Source organism: Aspergillus chevalieri, chromosome 7 (genome assembly GCF_016861735.1).
Source record: "Aspergillus chevalieri M1 DNA, chromosome 7, nearly complete sequence".
Classification (NCBI taxonomy): domain Eukaryota; kingdom Fungi; phylum Ascomycota; class Eurotiomycetes; order Eurotiales; family Aspergillaceae; genus Aspergillus; species Aspergillus chevalieri.
The window spans coordinates 1,204,336-1,220,949 of record NC_057368.1 but is presented as its reverse complement, the minus strand read 5'-3'; the positions used below and the strand labels follow the sequence as shown (position 1 = coordinate 1,220,949).

Sequence of the window (16,614 nt, the reverse complement as noted above, 5' to 3'; positions counted from 1 at the left end):
TTTTTTCCCCCTTCTCTCACTTCCTATTAATTCTCGTCTATTTCTCTTTGAATTCCATCAAGATCATCTGTGGCATTCCAAATCGCATCCCTGTTGTTGGGTCTTTTGTCCAAATTAAAACCAATTTATATCATCGCTGGGTTCTTATCTCATCCTGGCACGTGCGGACACCGGATTGTGGCTGCATCTCGCCTGGAAAAGCAACAAGGTAGGTTTCTTCTTCCTTTTTTCACTGTTTGTTCTTATTCTTCTGTTTATCCTTCGAATTATCCTCTTCTGTCGGTAAGATGTGATATCGGGGTTTGTCATCACTCGGAATCTGTTTCCACTCTTTCTCACCGTCTATACGTATCTCTGTTCTGTTACGACCTATGAGGAAAGAGCATTGCGCTTTCGATGGCACCACCGGATAGCCATTTGTGCTTTCTCAGCAAACGCGCTGTACTTTTTATCTATTGATTTTCCGGTTCACTGACGGTCTCTCGGGTCCGATACCAGCTGCTGATCCTCCCCGAACCTCTCTCCATCCGGTGCGCAAGTTCAGAAATCAACTCGAAGTAGAGCAAAAGATGCTGGCTGGTCTGGTGGGTATAACGAAACCATCTTTTTCTGCCATTAATTCATGGTGGACGATGTGGAAGCTGACGATTTCCTAATACAGGCAACTGCTTGTCATCTTGAACTCTAAAAGCACAGTCTCTAATCTTGCGATGTCCTTATCGGATGTTTCGTTCGCCCATTTCCTGCCTTACAACCACAACCACTACTTTCCGGACTATCACGGCCTATCTGCTGCGAACTCCATCTACCAAGACCGAACCTTTCACTCTCCCGCCCCGGTCCTCTCCCACGGCGGGTCGTCGCACTTCTCCGCTTCTGTCAAGAATCGAAGCGCCGCCAAGTCTTCATTCAACATGAATACATTATCGACCGAGGAGATGGAGCGGTTTCAGAAGCTCTCTAACGAGTTTGAACCAGACGTTCAGGTATGGAGTGCTTGGGAGGAACCCGCTTGATTCCGCATCACAATCCGGCTGACACCAAGGTGGCAGGGCCCGCTCGTATCGACAAAACAATCGACTCAGGCAATTGCAATGGATTATGCGAATGCAGACCCTACCCTGGCTACAAAGACTAGTGTACGATACTTTCTTTCCTCGTTTTGCGATACGGAAACCTCATGTGGTTTCTAACTAATCTCTTGTACAGACACTTGCCCTCACACATCCCACGTCGCGTATCATGAAAGGCGATGGCAATTGCGGTTGGAGAGGTATGATCCGGTTTCCGAGGAGACATTCACCATCATTGACTGACTTTTCATAGCGGTCGCATTTGGCTACTTCGAAAATCTCTTTGCCCTTCGCGATTTGGTTTTGATTCAGAATGAGCTCGTGCGGATCAAGTCATTATCCAGCCTCCTCGACCAAGTCGGCCATCAAGACTACCTTTATGAGATCTTTGTCGATGCCACAGAACAAGTCTTCACCCAATTAATTCAGGTCATTCGAGATGGCGTCCGTGACGATTCGTTCCTCGTCGACACGTTCAACGTCGAGTACAGCTCGAACGCAATCCTCACTCACTTTAGAGTTGGTTTACTATACCCGTCTTTTTTTTCTGACAATGAATACTGACGATTTCTCAACTCAGCTTCTTACAGGCGCGTGGATGAAACTGAACCCCCAGCGGTATCAAGCGTTTGTCCCCATGCCGTTGGATCAATACTGCGCAACACGAATCGAGACGGTCAAATCGGAAATCGACGAAGTCGGGCTCCAAGCATTAGTCGATGGTGTCATTGAACGATCCGGGTTCGCCGTTGAGATCCTGTATCTCGACCGCAGCCAGGGCGATGCCGTGACGCCTCACTTGTTGACGACAAACCAGGCCAGCATTGAAACCATTCGACTATTATACCGACCGTGAGTCTACACAGATTTTTCTGAGGCATCGAGTGAGCTAACTTGTACAATAGAGGTCACTACGATCTGCTTTACCGTCCCGAACCAACTGTGAATATGGAACCCGTGGTCAACTACCAATACGCAATGACTTCTAACTACTCCCCCTGGGATCAAGGTGCCCTCTCCTTCGACGTCAACCCAACGTTGATGTCAATTCCCAACCTAATGATGGACCCGGCCTTTGCGATGGGTGCGCCCCCGATGTCTCCGGCTCCGATTTCTCCTCCGGCTCCTTCAAGCCCATACCGCGTATCTTCCCCTCAGGAAGTCTACCAAGCTCAAATTCCCACATCACCACCACCACCGGTTCAAATGCCATCGCCGCCAGCGCCTCGGATGTCTGCTCCTCCGTCAGGCCCTCCGCCGCCGATGAGCAGTTTGCCGAATCGGTCCTCAGATGGGCCTCAAATTCGATTGAATCCGTTGGTGATGAAACCCAATCTCAGTCATTCTCTTCCGATTACTACTCCATTCAAGAAGTGAGTCCCGTTCTACCCCATTAGGAAAACTGAAACGAAAGCTAACCTACTTTTAGCTCTCCTTACAACCAAGCCCACTTCCAAAACCAAGACTTCGAACCGATCCACTGGGAACCCAGCGACTCCCGCAAATAGGCTCGCCATTATACTTCATTGAATAGGAAGGAAGCTTCGTTGAACGAAGCCCTTTCTAAACCGTACCAAGCATCACTCGCATCCCTCGTCCCCCGTATAGACGAAATTACAACACAAGACACCATCCGTTATGAGCACTAGCGTTATGGGACCTACTGACCTGCTAGAAGGAATCTACCACTTTTTTCTGTTGGATTAGCATCGGGCAAATTGAGAACCGCTTCTTTTGTTATTTTTTAATTCTTGTTATGTCATTTTAGCGTTGTTGCATGGGCATGTGCATACTTTTTTCTGATATTGACCGGATGTTATTTTCCTCTTTTCTATGACATGGCTTATTATTTCGGCTGGATAGTTGTATGATTCAGTGACCAGAATTTATTTGTGTTGTCTATCTGTGTATGTATGTATGTGAACATTGAAAGCAAACGTCGAAAATCAACCGATACTGGGTTGGTAGCCCGGTATCTCTCTATCTATCTGCATTGTTATTGGTATCAAGGCAATCTAAAAGAACAGAAAAAACATGATGATTATGGGATCGTTCAACATTATTTCCAACTCCAACATTCATTTCGGGAAAAGACGATATGCGGTTCGGTTCTCCGTGGATTCAAATTTGATATTCTGTCCGAACTGTGCGTAATGGGTGTACTGAACCCAGCTAAGGCGTAAAATTCAACCACTCTGAGAAATCCATCCCGGACATATTCAAATTCAACTCCTGATCAACGTCCGGGAACATACCACCAAACGTCGGATCATTGAACAGCTGATCCGGGAAATGCATCAATATCGGTGGTTGTTGCTGCTGTCCCCCTTCCCCTGCTCCTCCAGTAACCGGCTTGTTTGCTGCTGCGGGAACTCCCTGAATGGGAGCTGCGCCGGTGTTGGCATTGCCGTTGTTGGGATAGCAGTAGTAAGAAACCGGTGTGCAGAGTTTGTTGACGACTGCTAGACAGCGGGTTGCGAGACGGTTGTTGGATAGAGAGGGGTGGGAGAGGAGTTGTTTTGTTGTTTGGATGTCTTGGAGCCAGGCTGGGGCGTCGGTGCTGGTTGGGTCGGTCATGAGGAAGATGATTGGGATGAGGCCGGCCTGGAAGAGGAAGTACAGCATGTACCAAGCGCCCAGTCTCGTGCAGATGTAATTATCCATGTACTCCGAGATTGAAGCAATTGTTAACCTTGCATTGCGGAGACAGAGCATGCGACAGTCTCCTTCAAGCGGGTCTTCGCGCTCTGGTGGCGGTCCGGGTGTGGGCGTCCATCGTCTAGCTGCCCAGCGGAGTAGGATTGGGCGGTAGATCAGGGTCCGCAGGTTCCAGTCTCGCCACATTAGCCGTCTGCGGACGAGGGCTAGGGAGTCTGGTTCGGGCATTGAAGCGGGTTGTTTGAAATAGTCGGGGAGGTTGTTGTACCATTCTTCCATTGGTTTTTGGAGAGAAAGGGTTTCTTCTGGTGTTAGGGCGGGGCTTGAGATGAGGCGTTGGTAGACGCTGTTTGTTAGGAGATGGAATTTGGCTTGTGCGATTATGCCGGAGTATAGGGTTGGGCCGTCGGATTCTTTGGGTAGGGTTGTTGTGCTTGATGTGAGCGCCTGCGAATCATTGATTAGCCCCTAACTCTCCATTGATAGGAGGAGAGGATGTTCTCACCTCGTCCTGGATGTTAAGAACATGCTTTGCATCCATGACTCTATCCTCCGGTAAGAGAATCGGTCTGCCAAACGTTTTGGCCGCACCGCTATCAAAGATGAAAACCCCCCACCACAATCTCCGTCTGATCTCCCGCTGTAGAAGACTAATTCTCCACCCTGGAAACTCCTTATGAAGACCAAGACTCATGGCCATCCGGACAGCAAGCCCTAGGAAATTCCACCCCGTATTCGGTTTGTTCCGTTTCTGTGCGTAATTGCTCATCAATAATAACGCCTGAATCAGAGTCAGATTCCCGGTTTCAAAAACCGAGACTTGTTGCAGATGGCCTCTGGCTTCTTGGTAGAAAGTGATGTCCAGATCTGAATTGTCGTCTCCGATGCTCCATGCTCCCAGGGCTAAAATCGTGTTTAGAAGGATGTGCCATGAGAGGCCGTGTGGGCGGGGAATGTGTTCGTGGAACTGTGCCCTAAAGGTAGCTTCATGAACAAAAGGATAACTCGAATGATAGTTGAGGAAATAAGCGTCCATAAAGGCCTGCTCAATAAGGCCAGAGGGCGCAGAGTTCAAAAGTTGAGACTTCAATGGTACTTTATCAGTTCCTCCGTTTGGCTTTGTGGCACTTGAAGGAATACTGAGGTCGAACCCATGCTTCATCAAAGCTCTTAGCGGCACGACACTGGAGGAAGCTCCTGTTCAAAGATTAGTAAATTGGACTGCAAAATATTGAGAGATACTAACCAAAATACCCCGAACCCTCCGGCTTGATAGATAGTGCGGCCATGCCATCCGTTAAACCACCAAGTGAAATCTCCTTTTCAGCCCAGTCAAAACCATCCGCCTGCTGCGGTAGAGCTTCTGGAGCTGCTTCAGATCGATCCTCAGTTTTGGCCGGAGTCGAATGCCTTGAGGATGATTTGGAAGATGCGGTCCTTGGTGGCGTTTCATGGTCCTGCAAAAGCGAACGCACAGTCGCATCCAAATCGCCTCCTGGGAAAAGTCTTCCAAGGGCTGTCTCAAATGCTTGCAGACGGTCTTCGACATGCGTCAAGTGTCTGGATTGTTAAAATCAAGATTCATGGCTAATAGGAAATGTGATACTCACTGCCGCGTAAGTGGGCTTCTGGTTACTTTGGGGCTATAATTGCACTCCTTGCCCAATTGCTGGCACTGCACGCATGTTGGGCGCTCCTTTGAACACTAGTCGGATGGTCAAAAGACGAATCATCATTTATAGGCGATAGCTCTCACCTTCGACTTTCGTAGCCGACATTCATCGCACTGTCGTCGCGTTAGCGCTCTGACCGTCTTTCTGTTCCGCGCAACTGATACTTACAGCGTAGGCATGAGAATCACGAGTACTAGTCATCTTTATCGGGGAAAATCTGCTTTCTTGAATCGCAAATATCTTTCACATTGGATATTATCACGCCACACTGATAGCATCTGAGATGAAGGTTAGCCATGCCATGGATTTCGCGTCAGAAAGAGATGCGCAAGTATTCAAGGACAAGCAAGCAAGAGACAGGCTTATGCATAGTGAGACGCGATGTTCGAGCGGTACTAAAAAAAGGAAGCCAAAAATGGACGGTCTCAGGGATACAAGACTCTCAACGCGCCTTCTCAAGAATAACGTCGAATCTTATAAATCCAGATCCGGAGGGGACGGCATAAAAAAAAAGTACCGGCGAACCACGGGCCAAACTCACGGTAGGCATGGGAATAATCTGTGATCCGCGATCCCGGGATCAGAAGCAACGCTTGTCGATACCAAAAGCGAATGGCAAACCCATTAGAGGCAGAATAACCGATATAGGAAAGGACGCAACGATGGAGTGGACGATGGGAGGTTCAAATCGAAGAAAGACTGTATCATGTGGGGAGTCAGTCACCTGACCCGTGAAAAATCTCTCAGGGCGATTCGAATCCTCAGGCACGAACTGCTGACATGGCCAATCTAATATTGAGTTTGTAGAGATATCTTGGTGTTATATGCGATTATATTTTTATTATGATCCTACTTTATGATGTCTTCTAGTATACATAGTACAGCAGCATGTACTATAGCGCATAATGCATTGGGAGTAGTCCAATGCACCCCATAGATCGGTAGCCACGATATATACATCCACCACTGGCAATCGAGTACGTTATCCAAGGGCATATCCACCAATTAGACACTATCTTTAATATCTTGATCAATTAAAGAATGTCTTCAAATGCCCTTTAATTCTATCCTACTATGTATACATTTTATGCCACTCACAATCGAGCCCTGGCGGGACTCATTATCGACCAATCAGAGTACCCAGAAGAGCTTTCCTTTATACAACGTCATGTGAATTTTTGATTGCAGTTCTCTATCAACCTTCGCCAACACAATACATTTCGCATTAAGACAACAGCAATCGATAAGCCTCTAATAAATCGAACTTTTAGACACTCCCGAACAAGGATAAACTGCGACACCGTCAAACAAACCCGGAACATGCCCACACAACCCCCACTACCACCCCTCCTCACACCTTATGTATCCTCTCTCCCGCAATCCTCACTCACCCTCCTTTCTTCAGTCCTCGGCGCAACAGGGAACTGGCTGGTCCTAAGGTATCTCTACGCCGCGCTAAGCGCATCTACAAATACCACTTTCGGCGCAGACGGTCTCGACAATGGCAAGAAACGCAAGGTCGTGCTCGTGAGTTTCTTGCGGAGTTGGGACTTTTGGAGGTCTGAGGCGAAGAGATTGGTAATGTTTTTCTTTATACATATCTTGGAGAATGTTTGTTAATGACGAATAGGGTCTGGATCTTGCGCGACTTTCAGACAAGGGCCAATTCGCGTTCGTGGATGGATTATCGGAGCTTTTTTACACCCCGCAGACGCACACAGCGGCGCCAATAGTACTACCAGCGCCAGCACCGTTCGCAGCAGCAGGCCGCCCTATTCCACCTCGGACGGCATTGCCTGTTCGCGAACCGCCTGGGACTTCTGCGCCTGCGCCTACTCCTGCAGTACCGGGTGGTTGTCTGAATAGAGTCACGACGGAAGCCGGACCTGGACCTGCGAAGCGACTGCACCTGATAGGCCAAGGGACTTCGGCGCTCGATGCATTAGAGAAGGATATCTTGGACGTGGTCAGCCAACTGAAGGCTACGGGGGCAGAGAACGATAGCGAGGAAGCGGAGGTGTTGCTGATCGTCGACCAACCCGACTTGCTACTTGCTGCTACGGGTCCAAGCAAAGGGATAGGAGCTACGGAAACGGGCGACTGGGTTATGGGACTACAACAGGTACGTATGGACTGCGCATTGATTGAGAAGGTGATGGGGGGCTGACGAAGTCGATAGCACTCGCATGCGACGATCGTGGCTGTTTCTGCCGATTCGCCGCTGATACATAATGCATCCGAATTCGTCAATCACCCAGCGACTCCGCTGGAGAAGGAGCATGCCGCGTTCGCCGTGGGATTGGCGCATAGGGCTCAGATGGTCGTGCAGCTCCGGAACTTGGAAACCGGTGCCGCTCGGGATGTCAGTGGTGTGCTGAGGGCAAGCAAGGGTGGCGCTTGGAGTGACGATGGTAGCACTGATGCTGAAACCAAGTGGGAGGAGAAAGAAGTGTTGTACTTCATCCAGCGGGACGGAAGTGTAAATGTCTTCGGAAGGGGTGAATAGAACAGGGACACCGGGTTTCGTATAATCGTACATGTCGAGTATAATCCTGTTCATAAGTATTTGTTTTGATAGAACGTGACCTGTTTTGAATCCAGACAGATCACATTGGAAGAATATCTCAACCTAGTATCTGCCACGACCTGGGATATCCGCCAGCGTAAACTAAAAAGGAAAATCATAAAAAGTTTCCCCTTATTTTTATGTCACCCAAATGAAGAGAAAAAAAAAAAGAAAAAAGAGAAACCCATAAAATTTTCTTTGTCATCCCTTTCAGTCGTCGAATTTTGTGACTTGGAAGAAGAAATGCTATGGCGGCAAAAAGAGAAGACCGTCGCAACACCAACTCCACTGGAAAAAGCGTTCATTTTCATTTTGCCCTTGCATTGAAACCAGCTACTTCATATGCTAGGCCATAATCATACCAGTCCCCTCCAGCCTCCGAGAACGAAAACGCGACGTCGAGATATTAGATTCGCTTATTGAGCGGTCTCGGGGCCACGAGCGCCCTTGGGAACACCAACACGGAAGCCGTTCTTGAAGCGCTGGTGGACATCCTTGAGGTGGCGGGTGCGGCCGCTGCCGGTGGTCTTTCTTCTCTTAGCCTTCTCACCCCAGTTGACTAAATTCCAGAAGATAATTCGTAAGCCAAATAGTTCCCAATAACCAACGCCGTGCTCAACTCAATCGACACATTGTTTCGTCAACAGGGAGGGGGTTTCGTACACTTGCGGGTCTTAGCGGAGGGGTAACCGCAGTTGGCACAAGTCGACTTCTGGATGTGGAAGGAGCGCTTTCCTGTAAATCCCAAATCGCAACCGGTCAGCCCATCTGTATGCTTTTCCCCAGTATATCCAAACTTATTCCCGTATCGTCCATGATCCGCGAATCTGTCGGGGTTCGGAGGAGTTCTTCGGAGTGCTTATACTGACCACAACGCCGGCACAGGGTGTGCGTCTTGTTGTGACGCTTACCGAAGCTGGAGGTACCCTTCGCTGTTATCGTTGTTAGTGGTGAGGTCGACGGAGAGGTTGATCGCAATCGCAGGACGCATCGGATTTGCACATACTCATTTTGATTTAAGGAACTGTAAAAGACAACCCCGATATATTAGCCAACAAGAACCGTAAAAGAGAAGAAAAACGATTCCCCTCCTCAACGCACAATGAATCTCCAGAACAACAAATTAACTTACCTGGCGATTCCGTTGAAGGGCTGGTTGTCGTCGTTGTCGTCGTCGCTGGGCGTATCGTGAGTTCCGCTGAGATCTGGGGGTGTCGCTTAGCGAGTTGTGGTATTCAGGGCTTCTGCCCTGGTCCCGTGACCTAACTGGCCTAATGTGGTTAGCGGTCAGCTGACCGTAACGCTACTCGGTGGAGCCACCAGCCTTAGACCGTGCACTAAACCACTTTAGGTTTGGTATCTTATCGACCGATGCTTGCTGATAATCTGTGGCAGATGGATTCTTCAGTTGTACGAGATGGGAATTTGCAAGACTAATAAGCTGGTAAGAATTCTCGAAGTCTAATTCTCTATGCATAGTCGGTACAATTCGTCAATGTACATTGCAAAAGGGTATGATAACAGCGCCAAACGCCGAATATTGCGAATATGATATCTAAGATTCCAAAGCAATTACTATGCAACCTCATCTTTCCCGGTAAATGCAGCCATCGGGTCATCAGCGGCGAGACGGCTCCGCTTGTATGACTCGAGCTCCTCTTCACTGATTCCAGATTGGATCTCCATCAGTGTTCTCTTCTTTCCTGAGCTGGAGGCATCCTTGCGCCCGTTCTGGTTACCCATATCACGGGATTCGCGAGAGCCATCGCCTTCTTCAGGGTCATATGATGGTCCTTCAGCTTCCTTTTTACCTGGGAGCATCAACAAACTGTCAGCTTCCAGGAATGCCTTCTTCCCATCCTCTCCCGTACAGTAACTGTTCTTCACGGTCGAGAAACAGCATGCGTAGCCCCAGTCGAAATTATGCCACCAACTTCCCCAGACACTCGTGTGGTTGTTGTTGAGAACATCTTCTGGATACTTCGATTTGGCTGCCTTCTTAGGTGCGCCCTTGATAGCACCTGTCTCATCGTACTCGATAAACTTTTCATTCTCGACGACCATCGCGTCTCGTAGTGGCGTCGGCGCCATATGTTCCTCGCCACCATACTTCTCCAGGAGAGCTTTGCGTTGTGCTTGGCGCTTGGCTTCGCTTTCCGCCTGCGTCTTCTTGCGCATGACCTCTCCCGACGTTGGGTTTGCCTGGAGATGGATCTGCGGCTTTCCTTGTTCTTGCGACTCCCAAGCGTACCGTTGCGCCCTCTCAAACTCTGCGGCATCACCCGAACTGCGAACGAAATCTTCCTCAGCAACTAGTGCCGCAGCATCATCCTCTGAGGCACCCGCATCAACCATTCGCCGTGTTTTCGGATCGTACTTGGCCGAGTCGAGATCGAGGTTCAGCAGGTACTTCGCGGTGTCTTCTCGAATACGTAGGTTGCGTGTCGCTGTGCTCTGCTGTCGTCCCATGTCCGATTCCTCTGCATAACGAGCTTCTTCATTCTTTCCTTCGTCATCATCCTCATCCTCCCCACGCTCCGCTTTAGTGCTTTGTTTAATATTCTCTAATTCTTCGAACTCCTCCACAACTTGACGGTATTCGGTCGGGTCATAGCCGTTCCATCGGTCTCTTTTCGCATCCCACCCAAGTTCTACATTCTGCAACACTTCATCTGCCTCGATATTCTTTCCAGTCCATTTCGCACCTTGCTTCCGAGGTCGACTTAAGCATTCTTTCGTCTTATGGGTCATTGCGCCACAGTTCTCGCAGGCGCCTTTGCGGTACTTGGTGGCGGCTGGGCCGGCGCGCTTGCCTCGGTCGTACCATTTTGTGATGTCTGATTTCTCTGCCTTGTGTAGACGCTGATGTTCGAGGTAGTCGTTGGCTGTTGTTTCATCGTCGATATAGAAAGGTTTCTTCGAGATGAAAGAAGGAATGTACTCGTTGCGCTCCTTCGACGCCACATCCGCAGGCTTTCGCGATGACATTGTGGCGTGGGACAACGGTAAAGACGAATCAAATGCGTTTCAACAGGTGGAAGAGTTGAATATCAATTTAGGGATATAACTCCCTTCATAAGGTGTGGCGTAAGATAATTGAAAGTCTCGGTAGTCCGACGTTGAAGCTGGCGATAACATCGGCGATTTCCACGTGACCAGGCGTTCCCTTCCCGCGCTCCGGCGCGTCCGCTACGTTAATATTCGTGCACGTCATGGCTTTTGTTCAAGATGAGAAACTCGGAGTTTGACACATTGTTGAATTTGCGTCAAGCTATTGCTTGAATGGAGAGTTTAACTTTTGCGACATGTCGATGGTAGCGCTGGTTCTCCTGACGCCCACTGATGGAGCCCTTTCAAGTGCGCCTCAACTGCGCGGATCACTACCAAGCAGCCCTGTCAGAATTTGATCCTCCCCTACAATACGGAAATGACAATTCTGGCAGAGATGAGAAGTCAGAAGTACCTGTCATCCGGGTCTTCGGGACTACGGAGACCGGCCAAAAAATCTGCGTTCATATACATGGCGCCTTCCCGTATCTATACATCGAATATGATGGACCTCTGACATCCGAAGAAGGTTAGTGTCGCGCGCATCGTTGTCTTGATTGATCTTACAGCTGAATATTCACAAAATGCAGTGAGTTCAACTATTCGAAGTCTCCATCTGTCAATCGATCACGCGTTGGCAGTGAGCTATCGCCAAAATGACAATGGTAAAAGAATCGCATTCGCTGCTCATATCACCCTGGTCAAGGGTACTCCGTTTTACGGATACCATGTGGGATATCGGTTTTTCTTCAAAATATACCTTTTGAATCCCCTATACATTACTCGATTGGCAGATCTTCTACTCCAAGGTGCGGTAATGGGACGTCCGTTCCAGCCATACGAGAGCCATATGCAATATATTCCCCAATGGATGTGCGACTATAACTTGTACGGATGTGCGTATATACGATGCAGCAAAGTCAAGTTTCGCTCTCCTGTCCCAGACTATCTCGAACTCACTGATTTGTCTCACCGTTGGCATGACCGGTCAATCCAACCTGAGTGCATATCAGACGAAACAATTCTTCCGAAGCAAAGTCATTGCATGCTAGAAGCGGACATCTGCGTCCAAGATATATTAAATCGTACAGACATAAAGGAAAGACCTATCCACCATGATTTTACGGAGATGTTCAAACCCGTTGCTTCCAACGAGCGGTTGGTTCCAAGCATGGCTAGCCTGTGGCAGGATGAAACCCGAAGGCGAAAGAAGCGTCTTGGTATTCACGAGCCGGGAAGTAGCCCATTTGGCCCGGAGGAACTTATTTCGATGTCGGCCGATCCACGAAGTAAGACTGATGGAGACTGGATCCATGAAGAGGAATTTCGCGAAATGGTCCTTCAAAGGGCCGCCGAGGAGAAACGCTACAGCGATGGTAAAGATGTCAACTTTGAGAATTTCCTTAAGAAAGATTCTTTCGAGGATAACGTCAAGACTGCGCTTGAAAGTATAGAAGACTTTTTCCCGGATAATATTCGGCAATCGAGACTCGAAATGTATCAAGCTCGAAGCACAGGTGAACGAGGCGATGCGGAGATTTCCGTGGATGAAAGCGCGGTCCTGTCTTCTGAGCACGACAGGGATCATTACGGCTCAGATGGCGATCTTACTGACAAACTTGATGACACTGACGAAGCTGCTGATCCCTTCGATGATGAGCTTGGTGATGATCTTTTTGGCATAGGCTTTGAGTACCTTAAAGGACAGCAAGGCTTGAATACGGAGGACTTCCCTCAAGTTGATACCAGAAACTCCTCAAAAAATCACCTTGGCGAAATTTCCGAGTCAGAAAGCGAATTAGAGCCCGGCAATACCAACGGTGGTTCTCGAAACGCAACCCTTAAACGGCCACGATTTGTAAAAACTGATGACGACATCTCGCGCAAAAGACAAAGAACCCCTAAGGAACAGCACCTACACAATTCCCAGACGTCTTCATTCCAGGATCGTCGACAACCGGCGCACCCAAGTACCCAGAACGTAAATGACATCACTGGCCGTGCTCCAGGCACACAGGATCGTAAACTGACACCTCGATCGAAACCATCCTACCAAACTGCCAATCGACCCAAAGGGTCCACGCAAGATATCAGACTCAATTTCCCGGTTGTAAAGAATGCCAATGATCCCAGCCCAGCTCTGGCATTCAACCTGGAAGGGGATTTTACCCCCAAAGCAACAGCGGACACTCTCCTGACCCAGGAAAGCGCGATTTCGTCCAAAACTGACACCAAAAATTCTCAAGATGCCCACACAGGGACATATTCGCAGCATCAATCATTCTCTACGGACACTGGCTTGGATATTTATAGCTCGCCCGTATATGAACTCGCGTCGAGTATCTGCCAGTCCTTTAACATGCTCCTGGACACACGGATATACTGCTTCCGAGCCCCCTGTCCCACCCCTGATGAAGTCTCCTCAACGCTCAATGACCATGGTTATCCATCCGTCATCTATCAAAAAGCTCACTATGGCGATGAGAAGGATGTACCTGAGCGGCCGCGGGAATATGCAGGTCGCGAGTTTCGCTTGGAAGGGAGCAGCATACATTATCTTCCAGACTTTGATCCCTCAGGAAGGTCTCCAGCGATGCTTGGCGCGCAGGGTGCTGCTTCAGTTGATCGGGATAACCAAGGGGTAATAGATCAGCAACTACGGGAATCCACTTCATGCAGAGTCTGGGAATTTGCTCCTGTACCTCCCAGTCGCTCAGAGGTTGTGCAATGGTTTGAGAACATGATGTCCGATTTGAAGTCTCAGCCAGCGCAAGCGAACAAAACCCGGATCGAACCAAACCTGAAACCTAATGTTCTTTCGCAAATCGAAGGTCCCACCCAAAAGGACTATAGCACCAAATATCCCGCCAAAGGTCAGTCGACAAGCATGGAGCATCAGAACCAATACACGAGCATAATGAGCTTGGAGGTCCACGTGAACAGCCGTGGGGTACTATCTCCAAATCCAGAGGAGGACGAGGTTTCATGCGTATTCTGGTGCATCCAGTCAGAAGACGAAGATCTTGACCCCAACGGCAACATTCCTGGTGTCCACGTGGGAATGATATACCAAGGAGAAGGCGACGTGCCGGAAACAAAGATCATTCGGGCGCTGAGAATCGAGACGGATCAGCAAGCCACCGAACTTGATCTGATTAACCGGATGGTGGATATAGTTCGGTTCTATGACCCAGATATCATCACCGGGTATGAAGTTCACAACAACTCCTGGGGCTATCTAATCGAAAGAGCACGGAAGAAGTATGACTTCGACCTGTGCGATGAGCTATCGAGAGTGAAGTCTCAAGCACATGGAAGATTCGGCAAAGACAGTGACCGATGGGGCTTCAATCACACCTCTTCAATCCGAGTGACAGGCCGACACATAATCAACCTCTGGCGAGCTATGAGGAGCGAGCTTACCTTGCTGCAATACTCGATGGAGAATGTCGTCTTCCACGTCCTACAGCGCCGGATACCTCACTACTCATTCCAAGACCTTACAGCATGGTACCAGAGCGGGAAACCTCGTAACCTCATGAAGCTCGTCAGTTACTACGCGTCTCGCGTGCAAATGAATCTGGAGATCCTGGAGTCAAACGAATTGATATCGCGGACCAGCGAACAAGCAAGATTGCTGGGCGTCGATTTCTTTTCTGTCTTTTCCCGGGGATCACAATTCAAGGTTGAATCGCTGATGTTCCGAATTGCAAAACCCGAGAACTTCATGCTCGTCTCTCCGAGCAGGAAGCAAGTTGGCCAGCAGAACGCGCTTGAATGTCTCCCGTTGGTTATGGAGCCTCAAAGCGACTTCTACACGAGCCCCCTCGTTGTGCTGGATTTCCAGTCACTATACCCTAGTGTCATGATCGCGTATAATTACTGCTACTCAACGTTTTTGGGAAGAGCACGTCAATGGCGAGGCCGGGATAAAATGGGTTTCATGGACTACCAACGACAACCACAACTCCTGGAACTGCTCAAGGACAAGATCAACATCGCACCGAATGGCATGCTCTACACAAAACCCGAAGTGCGAACATCTCTCCTCGCAAGAATGCTCACGGAGATCCTGGAAACTCGCGTGATGGTCAAAACTGGTATGAAACTAGACAAAAACGACAAAATCTTACAGCGTCTCCTAAACAATCGACAACTAGCCCTCAAGTTAATCGCGAACGTCACTTATGGCTATACCTCCGCCTCATTCTCGGGGCGCATGCCTTGCTCAGAGATAGCAGATAGTATCGTGCAAACCGGACGGGAGACACTCGAGAAAGCAATTGCTCTGATCCACTCCGTGGAAAGCTGGGGCGCTGAGGTCGTCTATGGAGATACAGACAGTCTCTTCGTATACCTCAAGGGTCGGACACGTGAAGAAGCCTTCGACATCGGCGAGGAGATCGCAAAAACCGTAACAGATACGAACCCGCGCCCCGTGAAGCTTAAATTCGAGAAAGTCTACCACCCCTGCGTCCTTCTCGCCAAGAAACGATACGTCGGTTTCAAATACGAACATCGTGACCAGAAAGAACCCGAGTTCGATGCAAAAGGTATTGAAACAATCCGACGGGACGGCACACCAGCCGAACAAAAGATCGAAGAGAAAGCCCTCAAAACTCTCTTCCGAACAGCAGACCTAAGCCAGGTTAAGAGCTATTTCCAGAAACAATGCACAAAGATCATGCAAGGCAACGTCTCGATCCAGGACTTCTGCTTCGCGAGAGAAGTGCGCCTCGGAACATACAGCGAGCGAGGACCCCCTCCACCAGGTGCGCTTATCAGCACCAAGAAAATGCTCGAGGATCCCCGTCTCGAGCCTCAATACGGAGAACGAGTTCCCTACGTCGTCGTCACTGGTGCACCCGGGTCAAGATTAATCGACCGCTGCGTGGCGCCGGAGACCCTCCTCAACGACGCCCAACTAGACCTCGATGCAGAATACTACATCACGAAGAACATAATCCCGCCACTCGAACGCATCTTCAACCTCGTAGGTGCCAACGTCCGTCAGTGGTACGACGAAATGCCGAAATTTCATCGCATCCGTCGCATTGAAGGAACCACCACATCCACATCCTCTACCTTATCTTCATCTCTTTTAATACCACAAACAACCACGACAATCGGCAAAACTCTCGAATCCTACATGAAATCCTCCCTCTGCCTTGTCTGCAAAGCCAACAAAATTTCTGAATCCACCAGTTCCAGTCATAAAAACCTCCCTCTCTGCGACGATTGCCTCCGAACACCACACATCTCTCTCCTCACGCTTACTTCGCGGCGACAAGTGGCTGAAAAGCGTGTTTTGGATCTCCATCGTATCTGTCGTTCGTGTATGGGAGTTTCTTTTGGTGATGACGTGAATTGTGACAGTAAGGATTGTCCTGTTTTTTATTTGAGGACGAGGCATATGGCGAATTGGAGGCATGCGAGGGTTGTCTTGGATCCGGTTGTGAAGGCGTTGGAGGATTGGGGAGATGATGATTTTGCTGGGAATCGGAATGGGAGTTTGGATTGGTAGGGCTGTGCTTTCCCCGCATATTCTGGACTATATTGGTACATGAGTGACAGGCGTTTATTACATTTTGGCTTT

General features: G+C 49.1%; 6 protein-coding genes across 6 annotated transcripts; 3 read left to right on the top strand and 3 right to left on the bottom strand.

Moving 5' to 3' along the window:
- Positions 1 to 710: 710 nt before the first annotated feature.
- Positions 711 to 2,581, top strand: ACHE_70405A (OTU family ubiquitin thioesterase; the record flags this gene model as incomplete). The annotated part of the gene is made up of 7 exons (XM_043282734.1): positions 711 to 986; positions 1,053 to 1,139; positions 1,210 to 1,273; positions 1,327 to 1,592; positions 1,654 to 1,925; positions 1,979 to 2,446; positions 2,503 to 2,581. 7 exons carry the CDS (start codon positions 711 to 713, stop codon positions 2,579 to 2,581), a joined length of 1,512 nt encoding a protein of 503 aa, XP_043140084.1.
- A 664-nt stretch (positions 2,582 to 3,245) lies between these two features.
- On the bottom strand, positions 3,246 to 5,605 carry LAC9_2 (putative C6 transcription factor (Gal4); the record flags this gene model as incomplete). The annotated part of the gene is made up of 6 exons (XM_043282733.1): positions 3,246 to 4,178; positions 4,237 to 4,928; positions 4,978 to 5,291; positions 5,342 to 5,436; positions 5,488 to 5,517; positions 5,573 to 5,605. 6 exons carry the CDS (start codon positions 5,603 to 5,605, stop codon positions 3,246 to 3,248), a joined length of 2,097 nt encoding a protein of 698 aa, XP_043140083.1.
- Positions 5,606 to 6,724: 1,119 nt separating this feature from the next.
- Positions 6,725 to 7,910, top strand: ACHE_70402A (uncharacterized protein; the record flags this gene model as incomplete). The annotated part of the gene is made up of 3 exons (XM_043282732.1): positions 6,725 to 6,982; positions 7,035 to 7,526; positions 7,584 to 7,910. 3 exons carry the CDS (start codon positions 6,725 to 6,727, stop codon positions 7,908 to 7,910), a joined length of 1,077 nt encoding a protein of 358 aa, XP_043140082.1.
- Positions 7,911 to 8,386: 476 nt separating this feature from the next.
- Positions 8,387 to 8,980, bottom strand: RPL37A (60S ribosomal protein eL37; the record flags this gene model as incomplete). Its single annotated transcript, XM_043282731.1, has 4 exons — positions 8,387 to 8,529; positions 8,634 to 8,705; positions 8,840 to 8,902; positions 8,977 to 8,980. 4 exons carry the CDS (start codon positions 8,978 to 8,980, stop codon positions 8,387 to 8,389), a joined length of 282 nt encoding a protein of 93 aa, XP_043140081.1.
- Positions 8,981 to 9,545: 565 nt separating this feature from the next.
- Positions 9,546 to 10,958, bottom strand: slu7 (mRNA splicing protein SLU7; the record flags this gene model as incomplete). Its single annotated transcript, XM_043282729.1, has 1 exon — positions 9,546 to 10,958. One exon carries the CDS (start codon positions 10,956 to 10,958, stop codon positions 9,546 to 9,548), a length of 1,413 nt encoding a protein of 470 aa, XP_043140080.1.
- Positions 10,959 to 12,147: 1,189 nt separating this feature from the next.
- Positions 12,148 to 16,542, top strand: REV3 (DNA-directed DNA polymerase zeta catalytic subunit REV3; the record flags this gene model as incomplete). The annotated part of the gene is made up of 1 exon (XM_043282728.1): positions 12,148 to 16,542. One exon carries the CDS (start codon positions 12,148 to 12,150, stop codon positions 16,540 to 16,542), a length of 4,395 nt encoding a protein of 1,464 aa, XP_043140079.1.
- Between the last annotated feature and the right edge of the window lie 72 nt (positions 16,543 to 16,614).